Source organism: Geospiza fortis, unplaced genomic scaffold (assembly GCF_000277835.1).
Source record: "Geospiza fortis unplaced genomic scaffold, GeoFor_1.0 scaffold84, whole genome shotgun sequence".
Lineage (NCBI taxonomy): Eukaryota > Metazoa > Chordata > Aves > Passeriformes > Thraupidae > Geospiza > Geospiza fortis.
The window spans coordinates 1,512,341-1,529,446 of record NW_005054363.1 but is presented as its reverse complement, the minus strand read 5'-3'; the positions used below and the strand labels follow the sequence as shown (position 1 = coordinate 1,529,446).

Genomic DNA, 17,106 nt, shown 5'->3' with positions numbered 1-17,106 from the left:
GAAATGGAGAATAAATTTAATTTCATCTTTTCTAAGCACATGCACTCACACATACATGCTAATTTAAATGTGATTTGCTGCTATTTGAATACTGCAGGTCTGCATCAGCACACAGAGCTGCTGCCAGCAAAGCCGGATCTGCCCACTGAAGGCAAGACAAAGTGAATGACAGAGGGCAAAAGAGGAGTCCTCCAGCCACCCAGTTCTAAGAGCTGACACTTGAGCCAGTAACTGAGGTTTTCTACCACTTTCCTAATTCACAGCCACAGGGAGCCTCAGTCAGACAGGGAGTGAATCTACACGGCTGCAAAGCCATACTAAAACCTGCTTCACTGCAAGGAAGACATAAATACATTTCATTTGAGCTCTTTACTCAAAGCAATATCAGAGGGAGAAGCAGAATTGCAGGTTTTCAGGTAAGCAGTATTTCTCCATTTTCAATTTGGAGGGTTCAAGATTGTGGTGAAGAACCGATCAGCAGTGCAAGAAAGCCAAAGTGGGGATAAATCAAATATTCTAGTAAATTTGTCTAACATGATATGAAATATACTGGAGAGGCATAAATGTGGGTGACAGTGGTATCACTGAGCAGCAGAAAAGAGAGAAAACATGCACACCCCTAGCTTTTGTGGTTGTAAATCTAGATTGGTTTAAAACAAGCTTGGCAGCATTTTCCTAGTGCGTCTTTTACTGCAAAGCTTCTATACCAGATCTAATACTCATGTTAAAAAGTATTAGTGTTTTAACTAAATCGTGGGGAAACTGCTCAGATTTCACTCTGAAGTGCTTCTGAGTAACAAAGAGATTAATAATCTCTTAATTTGATTAAGAGATCATCATCTTGCTGACTTGTTATGATCAAATAATGCCTGTCATGTCCCAGCTTTAATGAGTGGGTTTGTCAGAGCAAGTTGGTCATGTTCTACTAGTTATCAGGATAAGGAAGAGTCATTCAGGTAACATGTTAAATGCCGTGAACTGAATCACATTTTCCAAGACTGAATAAGGTACAATTCTGTCTTTTTTACATGTTTAGTGGTTTTTTGGGGTTTTTGTTTTCCTTTGCTTTTTTCTAATGTGTTGATTTCACCCTGGATGTTTAATGTAGCACTGGTTAAGTTTAAAGATGCTGTTTCTGAGACAAGAGAGAGGATCTAGGCTTGATAGTACCCTGTCTAGCACTTTATGAACTTTCTTTAAAATATTTTCTCACATGGAATTGGTTAGAATCACCATGGAAGAGTGGTACTCACCTGAAGTGGTGAAGACACACAGTGACACAGCTCTTGCCTCACTTGAGATATCCAAGGCTGAACTAGTCACCTTGGGCTACCTTTTGTATCAGTGGAAAGAAATAGGTATGCCAAAAGAGTAAATAATTTATCTCAGAACCCTCAGTTGTTGGTAGATACATTATGTCTTGAAGGAACTTACTTCTCTCCTTTGATGATAAAGTGGGGCTTAGGAGGACTGGCTCCAATTTAAGCATTTAACTTTCTGATACCTGAAGCTAGATGATTTTCATGCTTGGTTACCACTTTTTCAGGTTAAAACACTACCAAGAAACGTTATGGCTTTAACTCCCCGTGGAGAAATCCAAATTGGCTATGTCAGACAAGAAATCATTTCGGAGACAAGTCTACCTGGTTCCCATTGGCATAGAATGGGAAGCAAGCCTTCTGTCTGTGCATTCCATTTTCCCTCTGCCTTTGAGAGGGAACAGTCTTCAATAAATTAAATCAATTTTATGCCACTGTGGAGCTTGATTTTAAAAAAACAAACCAAAACAAAATAACACCTCTCTCCCAAAAACAACCCTCCAAAACACTAAAACAAAAACGTTTATACTAGTTTTATACTCTGATGACTCCAAGAGAATAAAATCATGTTCAGGGAACAATCTGTCAGGTTATAGGAGCATCAGGTCCTGAGATCTGTAACTAAACCTAACATTATTTGGCTTTCATGAAAGCAGAATGACATCTCTGTTCCATGAGCATAAAACACTGATTAGCTCAGAGTAGTGAAGATAATATATGGATATGGTTCTACTTTCTGAAAGGTTAAGACTAGTTCACTTGCAAAATCTAAGCCCAAACTCCCTCTAGCTCTCTAAATGTGTGCTGCCTACTCCTGAAGATTTACAGATAAGCAGTAATTGTCTTCAATGAAGGAGGCTAAACAAAGAAAGAGTAAAATTAATAATTATCAAAATTAAATGTAAAAGAGAGGAAAGGGTGAAATTAAACATTTCAATGGTGTTATCTAGGTCAGACTGGGTACATTAGCAAATCCTCATTTCCACTCACTACTGTGACCTCTCAAATGTACATTTTCTCCAGCAACAAAAGGTTTAACTGACAACATTTGTTCCAACAAACCAATTAAAACTAAATGTCTGATTTTTGTCTTAAGGAGACTTCTACAAACATGGCATCTGAATGTACCAGCAATTTTACTGCTCAGCCCAGCCCTGCAGACCGATTGACAAGCTGCCAGGATGAAGATTTCTTACAGGTGAATATGTATGTCTCCATCCTTTACAGCCTCATCTTCCTGCTGTGCTTCCCAGGAAACATTGCAACAATTTTTGTTTACTGTTTTAAGATGAGGCCCTGGAAAACCAGCACCATCATTATGTTAAACCTGGCTATCACTGACCTATTGTATGTAGTCACACTTCCTTTCTTTATACACTACTATGTTAATGGAAATCACTGGATTTTTGGAGACTTCATGTGCAAGTTTATTCAGTTTTGTTTCTACTTCAACATGTACAGTGGTAATATCTTCCTCAGCTGCTTCAGCATCTTCCGCTTTTTGGTAGTTGTGCGCCCAATGAAATCCCTTTTTCTTCGGAAGCGGAGATGGGCAGTGGTGACTTGCGCAGTCATTTGGACGATTTCCCTGGTGGCCCTCAGCCCCTTGGCCATCCTGATTTCCCCAAGGGACAGGCAGAACAAGACCATCTGCCCAGACCTGGTTTCTGCTGTCACAAGTCGCTGGTACAACTGGGGACTGACTGTGTTTGCCTTCCTCCTGCCCTTGCTGACGGTGACTCTGTGCTACGTGGTCATCTTTAGCGTCTTGGCCACTGGGCTGCACACGCAGGCTAGCTACAAACAAAAGGCTCGCAGGCTCACTGTTCTCCTCTTACTGCTCTTCTATGTGTGCTTCCTCCCCTTCCATATCTTCAAGGAGATTCATCTGGAGCTCCAAGTACAGCCAGTTAGCTGCCGCTTGAAGAAAACTATCCTTTTAATATTTACTATATCTAAACCTTTAGCAGCATTGAATACTTTTGGAAATTTGCTGCTCTATGTAGTGGCAGGAGATAATTTCCAGCAGGCAATACTCTCGCTCTTCAAGTTTTGGACAAACAAGTGTCTGAAGTAGAAGAGATTGATGCAGTTTAACATTTATGGAGGAAGGACTGAAACCTGCCCTCAACCAGCCAGGCGCAACCTCCCTGCCATTAGAGTACTCAGGTTAACCCAGCTAGTGCCAAAGGAGAGTCAATCTGTTCTGTGTTACAAGCTGATCATCAAAGGAGAAAGTTTATGATTAAAAATAAAAAGTTTAAAATAAGATACTAATAAATAAAGTGTGAAATTCTCAGAAATGTTTCTGCGGTTGCTTCCTGAGTGTATGGTAGCTCTTTTGGAGAATGGCCAGTTCTGGAAAAAAATATTGGTCTATTTGTGGCAGATACAGATCCAGGATGGGAGTAATCCTAAATTAATTTTATTAACTTAAAATATAAGTGTAGTCTGAGCTAGAGATCTGTCTGACTTTCTTCCTAAGCCATGGAGAGCGGTAAGACCCTCTGAAGATCAAAACCTGTCTTAGGCCTGTAAGAGGTTCATCTCACCTCCCTGGAGACATTGACAGGGTGGGCATATGCATATAGCTAATCACCTTGTCCTCATTTTGTAATTTTCCATTATAATGGAAAGAAATAAGCAGTTCTAGAGTACGATTCACTGAATTATTCTTGATGTCTGCATTTGGACAAGGTGAATCGTGACCTAGAAGTGCCTGTTTCTCTCCACTGACCACAAAAGGTAAGTAGATCAGACACAGACTCAAATGTTCATGCCTGCTTTTAAAGAGCTGGGGCACAGCTCTAGTACCGACTGAAAATGGATGGATCACTCTCCAGAGGTTGCTAAAAGTGCAGCTTACACAGTAAGGCTCCTTTCAGTGCCTTTAGTGATTGCCTGAAGAGTGATGGTGGGGCAATACAAGATCACTCTCACAAGGATTTTCCACACTACTGATATAGAATCTGTGGAGTCATAGAGCAGTTTTTCTTGGAAGGGACCTTTAAAGGCAACAGAGTCAGTCCCCCTGCAATGAGCAGGGACATCTTCAACTAGACCATGTTGCTCAGGGCCATGTCCAGCCTGATCTTGAAAGTTTTCAGGGGTGGGACATCCACTACCTCTCTAGGCAACCTGTGACAGTGTTATACCATCCTCATTGTAAAAAAATTTCTTCCTTATATCTAGTTATCCGTATATCTAGGCCCTATTATAGTTTTAAACCATTAGTCCTTTTCCTATTGGTAAAGTCCCTACTGGAAGTATCTCCCAATTTTTCTTATAAGACCCCTTTAAGCATTGAAAGGCTGCAATCAGGTCATCTTGAACTTTTTCTATTACAGGCTGAACAACCCCAACTTTCTCAGCCTTTCCTCATACAAGTGGTGTTCCAGCCCTCTGTTTATCTTTATGGTCTGCCTCTGGACTCTATCCAGTTTTGGGGCTCCAGACGTGGACACAGCACTCCAGGTCTCATGAGAGTGGAGCAGAGGGGCAGAATCTCCTGCTGGATGCACTTCTTTTGATGCAGCCCAGGATATGGCTGGCTGTGAGTATGCACTGCAGGCTCTTTTTTCATTCACCACTACCACCAAATCCTTTTCCACACTTCATAGGAAATCAAAATAATTTTTTGCCCATTACATTATTCAGTGAAGCTCCTCTTGGTCATACCAAGCAAGGAATAGATTTAAGTAATAGCATATATTACAGGCAATATGGGCTGATTCAGGGAGGGAAATAGACTTGTAGAAAAGCGTGAGTCCAATACTGAAGATCTATCTAGAGAGGTCCCAGTACCAGCTGAAGTACCCTGGCCAACAGCAATAAAAAATATTAGCAACATAAGATGCAGACCCCAAAAGTATGATCACAGAGTGAATCCTACAACACATTTTTATAACAGCCTTATTTCATGTTTCATTATTTTTGCTCTCTACCCCAAAATGTCCATTAATCAATGGGAACACATGCTCCCTCAATCTTCTCATACGACCCTTCTCCTTATCCAACCCCTGTATGCATGGACTGCTCTTCATGTGACACCAGACCAAGACCACTGGAGTGCCACCCCCCTTAAACACATGCCTGAGTGCCAGGCAAACAGCCTGTGACTCCCCTGAGGCACAGGGAGCCCATTTCCAGCCTATCCCACAGCCAGCTTGGGAAGAACAAGAGAAAACAGAAAGCAGCAGGCTTGCTGAGGGAGTGAGAGGAGATAAGAAGCCATCCCTGACATAGGAAGGAGCAAGATGAGGAAAGGAACAAGAGCATTTCTCTGGGCTAGGGCAGAAGACGGCCTGTGAAGAAAATATTCTGTCAGAAATCAGAGGAAGAAGCCATTTTGCTCCCAAAATAGGCCATCGTATTTTAATCCACCCTTAGCTACTCATCAGGTTCAAAAACCTCTGCACAGCACAGCATGATTTCCCTGGAGACAACTGTCCAGCCTCAAATTGTGGATGAAGTCTTAGGGTGAAGAAGGGAGCTAGCCATTAGAGGTGTTGCATGATGGAACCATCCAAAAGATGAAAAGAAAATGTCTCCCACAACACATGCTGAATTGATTTTGACAGTCTAGCAGGGGCAGCTCCTCCTTCTCCACTACACTTGCAGTGTTGCTCTCAAGCACTTGCTCCTGGGACACCAGACACAGCAGATACGCTATGAGAAGGCAATGATGAACATAGCATTTTAGCTGGTTTTTCATTTTATGTTATTCTAGCAGAAAACCACCAAGTTTGGGGTTTTTTTAAAGTAAAATCAGGCTTATACATTATCTTTTAAGCCTCTACTGCATATCAACACCTAAGTTTTATTAACTCAAATCAAGTCCTACCTTAATATCTGCAGCATGGAGTTTGGTTCTTTTGGTGTTTGAGATAGAAAAGGAACTGCCTCTGGTTTTGCAACAATATGTTGGTAGGTTTTACTTTCAACTTTAAATGAAGCTCTGTATTAGCCCCTCTTCAGCTCTACTTGATGTTTTCTGGATCAATTACTCAGCACACTCATTTGTTCATACATCCAGGCTATGTACTCTTTTTATCAATGGAAGATGCCTAGAATATTTTCCAGGGATGGGGCATCCACAACTTTGTGAACGTTTTTACACAAACAAGGGAGAAAGCATTTCAAAGAGAAACCCATGTGCTGCCTTCAGCATGACAGTGGCAGATTGCTGCCATATCTTGATACTTAGATTTTTGGCATACTCTGATAGCAACATGGGTCTCCAGAACCTCACAGCAGTGCCACTGAAAAAGAGAACAAGGCTAGTTTTATAAGGTGCACAAACTTCATTTGATCCCTACCTCTGAGGAGACAGAAATGCCCATTTTAAGAATTCTTAAAGAGCCCAACAGATAGCCCAAGCCTACCTAATGAAATGCCCTGTACTTTCCAATGACTTGTGTGTGTGTCATGTGTGGGAGGGCAGAAGGGACAATGAAATGGGGAGGGGAGGAAAACCCGTATCAACTTTGATGATACTCTTATCTTCTCTGAATGAATATGATACACACACACTTTCCTTTTGCTTATTCAATATAGTTTTCATATTTCTCTGGCAGCTTATGCTCTGGGATACCTCTGCAGACCCCACAAAGGCAGGACAAACCGGTCCACCCGTCCAGCACAGCTGTGGGGAGGGAAGGCCCTGCGCACAAAGACTTTGTAAACCAACCCACAAAACCAAATCAGATTGTTACATTTGGTTTAGAAGTGTAACCACACAAGGAAGGACATACAAAATTCTCTTTGGTCCTGCATCAGAGGTGGAGGACAAGGAGCTTATGCCAATTTATCAGCTGTGTCCATTGCCAAGGAGTAAACCTGAACCTCAATTAAACATACCAATTTATAAGCACTGTACTGAAAAACTATGACTGCCAGTAACCTTTCTTGTTCTACATGTACAAATTGGATGCAAATAAGCACCTAGAGTTTCCCCACAGATCCATCAGCAGATTTCCACTTTATAAAACTACCTACCCAAACATCAACCTCCGTGGCTGCTCAGGGGTTTGCATATGCAAACCCTGAGGGACAGAGGCAGGGATGACTTAACTAAGGAAAGCAAATGCACTAGGTTGAGAACATTAGCCACAGGCATTAGCACAAATTGGCCACAGGCATTGCACAGGCATTCAGGCATTAGCCACAAATTATGTTGACATTTTGAAACTCTTGTCTAAAGCCTTCCAAAATTCCTATGATATGTTGTGCCAGGCTGACAGGGATGGTGACAACACCAAAATAAAATATTAGGAGAGTTTGTGTTGAAAGGGACCTTTAGAGGCCATCTAGCCTAACCTGCAATGAGCAGGGACACCTCCCAGGCCAACACACTTCTTATGGTGGGAGCCCCAGAAGTGGATCCAGCACTCCAGGTGGTGTCTCATGGGGGTGGAGTAGAGGGGGTGAATCACCTTCCTCATCCTGCTAGCCACAGTTTTTTGGTGCAGCCCATAATATATTTGTGTTTCTGGACAGCCAGCTCACATTGCCAGGTCATGTCTAGCCTCTCAGTAACCAGCACCCTCAATCTTTCCCAGCAGGGCTGCTCTCAATATCATCATCCCCCAGCCTGTGTTAGTGCTGGGGGCTGCCTAAACCCGCGTGTAGCATCTTGCACTTGGCCCTGTTGAAACTCTTGAGCTTCCCATGGGCCCTCTTCTTGAGACCATAAAGAAATAATTGTTTTGTATAGTAGCAGAAAATGAGCATGTGAGGGATTTCTGAATTTTACATAATTCCACTGGGGAGGTATGGTGGACAACCACACCAATTTGCAGCACCCATTCTCATTTTTGCATATCACAACCACAACAGAAGGTTTTGCTCCTACTTCAGCAGGTCTTAAGAAAGCAGTCTGTTTTGCTCACTCTTCTGATCAGCTGGGCAGTTTCTCACCAGAGATACAAAAACATGGGAGAAACTGGCCAAGTGGCTGCACTTGTACCATCATGATTCTCCTCCATTACCCACAGAGAGGCTGAACTGAGTGTATCAGCAGTCATGTTCTGGCTCATCCCCAAGGCAGCAGGGCTCACAACAAATGCAAACACAGAGGAACAAAATTTCTGCAAGAATCACCAGTGCAAACCATCACTCCTAGTCCTGAGCAAATGCAGGTATCTGATTTTCAGAATGGCCCTGGTACCTTGGCCGCAGAAAGGAGTGGGGGTCCAGAGATGTTCCTGTGACTTGCTTTCCATGTCACTTGATCCAGATCCAAAGACAACATCCCTCCTTCCCTGCCTAGCTATGTCTGCATCTTGGAGATCAGGGCCTGGACTTGAGGCACAGAGATGCTGGTGTTTTGGGAATGTTGTGGAAAACATTTGGGAATGTTTTGGGAGCATTGTGGAAGGTGGACATGTAGAGCTAGGAAGGGTTGGCATAAAGAGACATGCCAGAACTCACTGCTCCTTGGTGGTTCCTGGTAATGTCCCCTTGGGGAAAGACATAGAGGTTTGAGAGCTTCCTCTTACCTGCCCTTCCTTTTAGGTGTGATGGAGAAACAAGCCCATAGCAGAGAAACGTTTTCTTTCTCACTCCTACCTCAAAAAGAAACCCAACAACAGCAAAATCTTTTCCTTGCATGAATTGAAATGTGCATGTGGAAAACCAGGACTGATTTATGGCATTGGGGGTCTTCCTGGAAGGGGCTGATATTGCTGTGCAGCTCTGCTGTGGCTGGGGACATCCTGATGCTGTGGTTTGAGCACAAGAGGGAGGGACAGTTTGGCTGTGAGCCCAGGATAAAAAAACAGAATTGTGCTGCTGCTTCACCAATAAATCAGTGCCAGACAAGCACGAAGACTTGTTCTGATCCTGTGTCTGAATGACCCTCCCATGTAACCACGGAGAGTCACTGCATCTCCCCCTAATTATTTCTCCTGCCACATTTTATCCTCTTAGAGTTACAAGCTCTTTGGGGCAGATGTCTTAGCGAGTATTTGCACAGCAGGACCTGAATCCTGAATGGGCCCTCCTGGCATTATGAAAATTCAATCAAGGGCTCCAGCCATAAAAATGTAAACCATGTAGCTACTTATCATTTTTGCATTTAGAGACACATAAATACACATATGCAGATACAAATGCACGGGGAAGCAGTGCCTGATGCAAAAATACAACTCTTTTAAAGCAACAGCAATATGTTGTGCCTGAGACTCTTCCTCTGGATATGACTATGCATTTTACTTGTCCCTTTTCTCTCTTGTAGAATGAAAGTAGTGTGACACAGGACAGAAGTCAGCTGAACAGAAATCCCTTTTCAGGACAAAAAGCAACTGCTACAAAAGTAATTGCAGCAATGCACAAAACCTTCTCAAGCACTTTAAAATATTTTGTGATTTTCAGGTATAATTTCCTGCTGTATACAAATTAGTAAGATTTCACTGCTAATTTGAAGACCATTCTTTAAGTATGCTTTTTATTGATGCCTAATACCAATAGCACCTAAAGCTATATATCTTTTCTTTTTTCCCCATGGAAAATAGCTGTATTTTACTGTGTGATAAATTATAATGTTGTGTAGCAAAACGGATTTGGATATGTGTTTAAGGGCAGGCTATTCAAGTCTGGAGTATTTGCTTGTGTAAATTTTGATGTAAATTTTGCTCTTTATATATTGGTATTTCAAGATTATTGAAATTGATTATCATTATTTCTCCACTACAAAATTGGTTGTGTTTCACCATCCCAGCAGTTTAGGCTTATTCACGTATGTAGAACACAAAGAATATTCTCATCTGACCTGCTTAAATATATAATTTACATTACATACAGCTTCATTGCTCTCTTAAGGTGACTATTTTTGACCTATGTTTTAAAGGATCTGGGTTTTTTCTCCTCTTGGAGAAAAAAATTGTCTTTTATCCCTTTTGTTTTATTTTAAATTTTCTTTTTTTTTCCAGTGGTCATTCTGGTTAAAATGTCCTCAACCAGCTCCAGATAACATAAAGGCCTAGCTCTGAGACAGCTGCCTAGAGTGTTTTTATAGTCAGTTGGCAGAATTGAGAGCTTGGAGGGACCAATTATCCCCCACCAGGTGGGTCAGATGATCTGTGCCTTAGAAGTGCCTGCACAGGGAGTCAATGGTGTCCCTGTTTCTTATTTCAATGCTGAGGCTTTGGCACAATGATAATGGTCCACTGTGTCTCATCTCTAGGCTGGTTGTTATTTCTTATGAAAGGTTTGGCAAAAAGAAAAGGTGTAAGTTTTGATATTGTGACAATTTTTAGAAGTATTTGTGCAGGGCGCTACATTGAATTTTTAAAACTCTCTCTGGATCATCATATTCAGGTAACCTAGTTTAAGAAGTCTGGATCATATTCAAGTGTCTGGCTACAGTTACACAGAAAATAATAAAGAACGTACTATATTTGCCCTCAATATGTATTCTATATATTGAGAGAATATATGATTGAACACATAGAACCATGAAGAAATAAAATTAAATGTAAAAACTTTCAAGGACAAAACTTGGCTCAAATATGTGGTACATGAGGGTTGGGGTGCTCTGCCACCATCCCAAGCCCTCAGGGAGCATCCCACTAACTCCTTGCACACATCCACAGGGAACTCACACCATTTAAAGGGTTGATTTTCTTGAGCAAGCCAGGTGCTGATAGGAATCTGCTGCATGGGGAAGCAAGGTCAGGCCAAGGCAGGGGACTGTGCTAGGATTTGGCTTTGGACACCAAGGAAGAGCAAGAACAGAATTGGGAAGGATGACTGGAGCTCTTTCTACAGCTAAAGAAAAAGAGCCTGCTGAGTTATAAGGGGAAAAAAGCTGGAGAAAAAAATTAAAAAGACCTTACAAGATTTGAAAACTGTATGAAAATTTATTTCAAAAATTAATAAACAGGCAGAGGGACATCACAAAGAAAGAAAAGAAAGACTTCTGTTTGTCAATACAGGTGCAGGTGCGCACACACACACACACTCACACATACACACACACAGAGTGAAGCTGTTCACAGGGTTGTTATGCCCAAGTCTTGTTTGTGCACATTTGAAGTATCCCTGCTCTGCAACCCTCCAAACTTTTTGAATTCACTGGAGAACTTTTCTGAAGGGCCCTTAGAGCAGCTTGTCCAAAAAGGATTTCTCATTAGACACCTTTAAATTGCCATGGCTCTGAGATGGGACACACTGTGACTCACACACTAAATGGGTAATTTAAAAAATATTAAGGAAATTCAGAAATACAATTTATGGTAGATTCCTCCCTGTAATGTAACCAAACTATTAAATTTCTTCATGAAAGTTCTGAAGCACATAATTTTCAGTACTGAAATTGAGGGGCTGCCAAGTGCCCGAGAAATATGGGTGGCAGGGAGATTAAAGTGAATGGCAGCCTGCAGGATGACAGCTGCTGGAGAGATATCTTCACCACCTGTGGAACCTGCTCCTGCTCTGACAAGCGGTAATGCTCATTCCTAGTACTTAGTAATCTCTAAGCTACATGTATAGTTAAAAACTGACACAGCTGAAAATTTGTCTCAGCTGTATCCAAGCAATGGAGGATATAAAAATATCCTCCATGTACACAGTAATAATTGTTTACATAATAGCTTAACCAAACATTGTGAGATGAACGGGGAGGACAGGGCTATAGAGGGATGTATGTGGCTTATTCCTTGTGTCCTGAAGCTTTCACTGTGTCTTGCTGATCCAGCTGTTTTTATACTATCCATTCAATATTATCTTTGTCCTCTAAAATTTACAAAGACATACCTACCAACCATAGTAACAAATCAGGAGGAGGTTAGAGAGCTCCTTGTCTACTCACAGGATCCATGTTTAAGTAAGCTGCCCTAGCTTCTCAAAATCTAAGTTTATTCAGACACCCATAAGGGCTCATAAATAAAGGTTATTCTGATAATTTTCCCCAACTTGTTTAGAGGGTTGTTTCCTGGAGAGAATTGTGCTCTTCTTCCATGCTGGGTACTCTTGTGAGATCACAAGCTGGACAGAGCCCTGTAATTCAGCCCAGCAGATCCTGGGATTCCTTGCAATGACCCAAGGAAATCCCTCTGCTGAGGATGGGACCTTGTTGGAGCCCAGGGCACAGGGAATATTCCTCTCCCTGTCCTGACAAGTCCTGATTCCCAGGAGAACACTACTTTTAATCTTCATCCATGAAGAAAAATTCCAAGACTTTGGGATGAAGTGGAATCTATGAGTGTGTGAAATAGATAGTAGTGTAGTTTATCACAGGGTGAAAAACTTAGAGTTTTGGGTTTTTAGTATAGAGGTAGATAAAAGACAAGATGGAGGACTTTGGGTGTTGTCTGATCTCCTTCTTGTTCTTCATCTACTCCATTTTCTACAGTGTTGGTAGCACAGAGTGATTGGTTAGAAAGAGCCACAATGCAGATGTTGCATGAACAATTAATTATTAATTTTTTAAAAATGCTCTAAAAATTAATTAAACAAAATAATTTTAAAAAACCTTTAACCTGTATATCTCATAACTTTTTAGTACCTTTCTCTTTATACACTAAATCTAATATGTAAACAATGTACTAAACTATTAATAAATAAAAAACAGCAACGTAAAACCAAAAAAAAACAAACAAAAAAACCAACCAAACAAACAAACAAAAAAAACCCCAAAAACCAAACCAATCCCATTCATCTCTCAATTCTAGCACAAAACTTTTTAAAAGTCTCCCCATCAAGAGAACCTCAAAAAAGAGTTTCCACAGGACCTAAAATGTGCCTGCAGCTCAGAGGATGGAAAATCAGTGGCTAACACGTTACATCCCTCCATCAGCAAGAGCAGAAAGGCAGGTACCCTTGATGGCTGAGGGAGGAAGGACCCTCTCCTTATCTATCCACAGCTCTGACCCACACTCTGAGCTCATCCACTGGGACCTACCTCCAGTCAGTGGAAGGAGACAGGCATGTCCAAAGGGACATGTTTCCTCCTAAGCCAGCTGGCATGAAGCACCTATGGAATCTCTTATCCAGGCACTTGGATGTCCGCTTACATATCTGTGCACGGACAACACCAGGGAATCATAGAATGATTGGGTTAGAAGGGACTTTCAAAGGCCATCCCCTTTCAAAGGCCCACACAGTCTGGCTGTGAACACTTCCAGAGATGGAGCATCCACAGTTTCTCTGGGCAACCTCTCCCAATCTGTTACACATTCAGGTGACATGTATACATACATCACCCTCAAAACACACTGAAAAGCCCAGACCTTGATCTCACTTTGGTGAGGCCAAGGGCGTTTCAGCCTGAGTATCTCTTGCAAACAGCCCTGTCTCACAGTCCCTGCAGGGGGACAGGGTCTGAACTGCCATCCTGTCATGGCTGGGTGCTGTGACAGACACCAGTCATCTCCCTACCAGCTTCATCATCTCTCCCTTCCCTGCAAAATTCATGTACTGGAAACTTCTTCTTTTCCCCAGAGCCCTTTATTTTCAGATTTGCCTTCATCTTGCTTGCATACATGTGTGATCCATTTTATTTTTCTTTTAGGATGAAGATTTTTTTATTATTCAGCTTTCAGGTCATTTGTCACAAAGTATGCGTGTCTATAAATATTGCCACACCGCTGTCACCCTCACTTGTGTGGCAGAGGGTTTTCTGACACAGACTAATGGCACTGGAGCTGACTGGGGCCACCACTGCCAGCTCTTGCCTCACCAGTGTATTTAACTGTTGACCTGTTGACAAGGTCAGTGGAAGAAGGACCAGAGCAGTGATGAACACCAACACAGGGTAGTTCCCCGTTAATGCCAGCATCCTTGCTCATCCATTTAAGAAACTTCACCAGGGCTTGTTCCTCCATGTGCTTTGCAGCCTCCAGCAGCACTGGGTATCAGGTGTGCTTCTCAGATGTGTGGGAAGCACCAAGCCAAAAGCATCCCTCAGAGCAAGAGAGTTTATTTACCTTATTCTAGGCAGATAAATGTTTTGTTGAATGTGGCTGCAGCTGTCATAGGATAATTAATGCACATATCTTCTATCCATGACTTATTTGAATAAGTATCTGTGTCTGCCCCCAACATGGCATGTCAGCTACACAGATTTGTCACCAAGAGATAAATTAATCCTGCCCTCAAATTTATGATTCATGTGCTACTGTAGAAAACCAAATGCTATGTTTAATTAGCTCCTGGACTGATTACTTAATTTTATTTTTTAAAAATCTTCTTAAGCATTCCTAGCCAAGCATTTGTGAGACTACTGCTGGTCTGAAAGGTACTAATGAACCACCAGCAGAAGATAAAGTCAGCAGCAGGTCCAGCACCTGGGCAAGCAGCCTCCGTCCTGCACAACATTGGAGTAAATGGCCAGTGATGTTTATCAGATTGATAACTTTGAGATACACTGTTAAATAATGACTAAATGCACTGCTTTTATTGAATGCTTCTTTTTTATCAGCCTCAAAAGGACCTAAGAGATGTTGGGACTTAGTAAGCCTCAACTTTTAAGTAGTCCAAAGCAAAAATTACACTGGAACCAAGACTGCATGCTCAAACCAGGGATGAATATCTAAGTGCACTGGAAGTGGTAATGTTTATCTGGTATTTTTTTAATTAATCGTACTTTTAATTAGTATTTCAGTGCTCTGCAAACTCCCAAAATAGTTCACTGCAGGCTCTTTTTGAAGTGTTTGGCATCTCTCATGAGAGTTACTCCCCAGAGATTTTCTCCCCTCTGACCTGAATCTTTAGGCTGAAACACGAGTGCTGTCTCTATAGTGGCTGGAGGGCAACCCTCCAAACAGCTCCAAATTCACCTGATTCCAGAAGCTGGGGCTGAGAAGCAGCCAGCAAACCTCTGTTTTCCAGGATCCCCCACCAAGCCTAGAGGGAGTATCTTCATCCAGGTCTGTGCAGAGGTGACAAGTGTCAGAGAGACACCCTACACAGAAAAGCAGAAAACATCCTCCAACAATGCTGTGGAATCAGCTGGCCCTAAGATACAAATGCCATCTGTGCAATGCTTGAGGTAAGCTGCATTTACAGACCTGATCCCAACTAGTTCCTATTGGAACACAAACCCTCCCAGCAGAGCTGCACACAGCCTCAGAGCAAGACTGGGACCATAACTGTTCTCAGCAGTGTATTTCTTGCACTCTGTAGCTTACATTACAGACAAGGAGACTCAGTGAATTCATGGGTCCACAGTAAAAGCCTGGTTTCACTCCTAGCTTGTTAGCTGGGATCACTTCTTGTCAAGTAATAAACATCATTATAATTAAAAATCCTGGCCCCAGTCCTGAGCTGCACGCTGAACACCTCAGCCTTATTGAGGACTGCATGCACCCAACAGGTAGATGTTTATTTGCTACAAAATGCTTATTCCTACACCTGCACATTTATATTAAAACCCTATTATTTAAATTGTAAAAGTCAATTTAAGCCTCTTTCAGAAGGAAGCAGTACAACAAAGCAGAGCAGAGGGAAAAAGCTCTGTGTGTGAGCAGCCTGAGCCTGCACAGTGCAAGAGCTGGAGCACTTTAACCCTGTGGTATGTTCAGCTACAGATTGGACTCTGGCAGTTGTGAATAACCTTCAGCTCTTTGGGCCTGTGGGAATTATATGGTTTGTGACTAACCCAGAGCCAGAGGATTTCAGGTGAAGGTGCACTCCCTGTCTGAAAGATGAGGAATATTATCAAGAAATTACTGCCATAACTAAGAAGCAAACAATAAAATATCCCCCTATCCAGCTCCTTCTGCCATTCTGCCTCACTGTCATTCCCATCTCCTTAGCATCTTTCTTCTTACATGACAGATATTTTGAATATTTATTTATTGGAGAATTGAAGCATAACAACATGAGAAGGAATACCACCACTTTTTTGGTCAGTAATTCAGTTCCTTGAATCATCAGGATAAACTGCATGGCCTTGAAGAGTGTTCATCCACATGAGAATTGGATTACAGTCTCATAAAACAGCACAGTGCTCCTATTATCACCCAAATAAAGCTGCCATAATTCTGGAACAAATAGGTGGAAGTAGTCAGCCACCAAGTATCCAGTGGTGAAGTGAAGAATAATAAGCTGACATACGGCTCTCAAGACATTCCTCACAAGGAGGCAGATTTAAAGCCCTGAACACCAGGCTTTTATGCACACAAAAACACACACTCATCTTTTATATCACTGTCTTATCTAAGGCACTGAGGGCTTAGAGACAGGATCCAGGTGCAATGCTTTCTGAATAGCTGATGATGACAAAGCATCCACCACATTATCCTCTCTCACAAGAGGGTACCTGACAAGTTTCTCAGCATTTATAAGCTAGGAAAGGAGCTGGTTTTGTTGCAGCTGCCCAAGATTTTACCTGGCTCAATACAAAATCCTGGTTGATTAAAAACATCTCACTGCAGGTTTCTGCAGCTTATGGGTTGAAAAATGAGCTGGTGAAAGATACTTCCACAGTGTCAGCTGGACTCTGTTCTCAGTGGCTGAGCCACTAAAAAAGTCATTTTAACTTCTTCATGTGTCTATAAATGGGGACAGGCTCATTTTTCCAAACATCTTCACAGAAATACCTAACGACAGTGGTTTGTAAGTGTGATCTGCTGTCACTATTTTTTGTCATCTGGACATGGTGATGGAACTGTTCACCCCATAGTAAGCATGGGGGACCATGCATTTACAAAATAAGGATGGACAACCCATTTAAAAGGGTATTTTAACCAAAAGATCAGGCCCTTCTCTTTCCTAGAAAGTGCTCACACAGCTGTTTCACAAGGATCATTAGGAAAGACCTACCTTCAGGACCAGGTCATGGTAG

General features: G+C 42.0%; 1 protein-coding gene across 1 annotated transcript; it reads left to right on the top strand.

Moving 5' to 3' along the window:
* Nucleotides 1-2,430: 2,430 nt before the first annotated feature.
* OXGR1 (oxoglutarate receptor 1) lies at nt 2,431-3,396 on the top strand. Its single transcript, XM_005424135.1, has one exon. It carries the CDS (start codon nt 2,431-2,433, stop codon nt 3,394-3,396), a length of 966 nt encoding a protein of 321 aa, XP_005424192.1.
* The last annotated feature ends 13,710 nt before the right edge of the window (nt 3,397-17,106 follow it).

Excerpts from the sequence above, each read along its gene's own strand:
- OXGR1 (XM_005424135.1), top strand. The coding sequence starts at position 2,431 with ATGGCATCTGAATGTACCAGCAATTTTACTGCTCAGCCCAGCCCTGCA.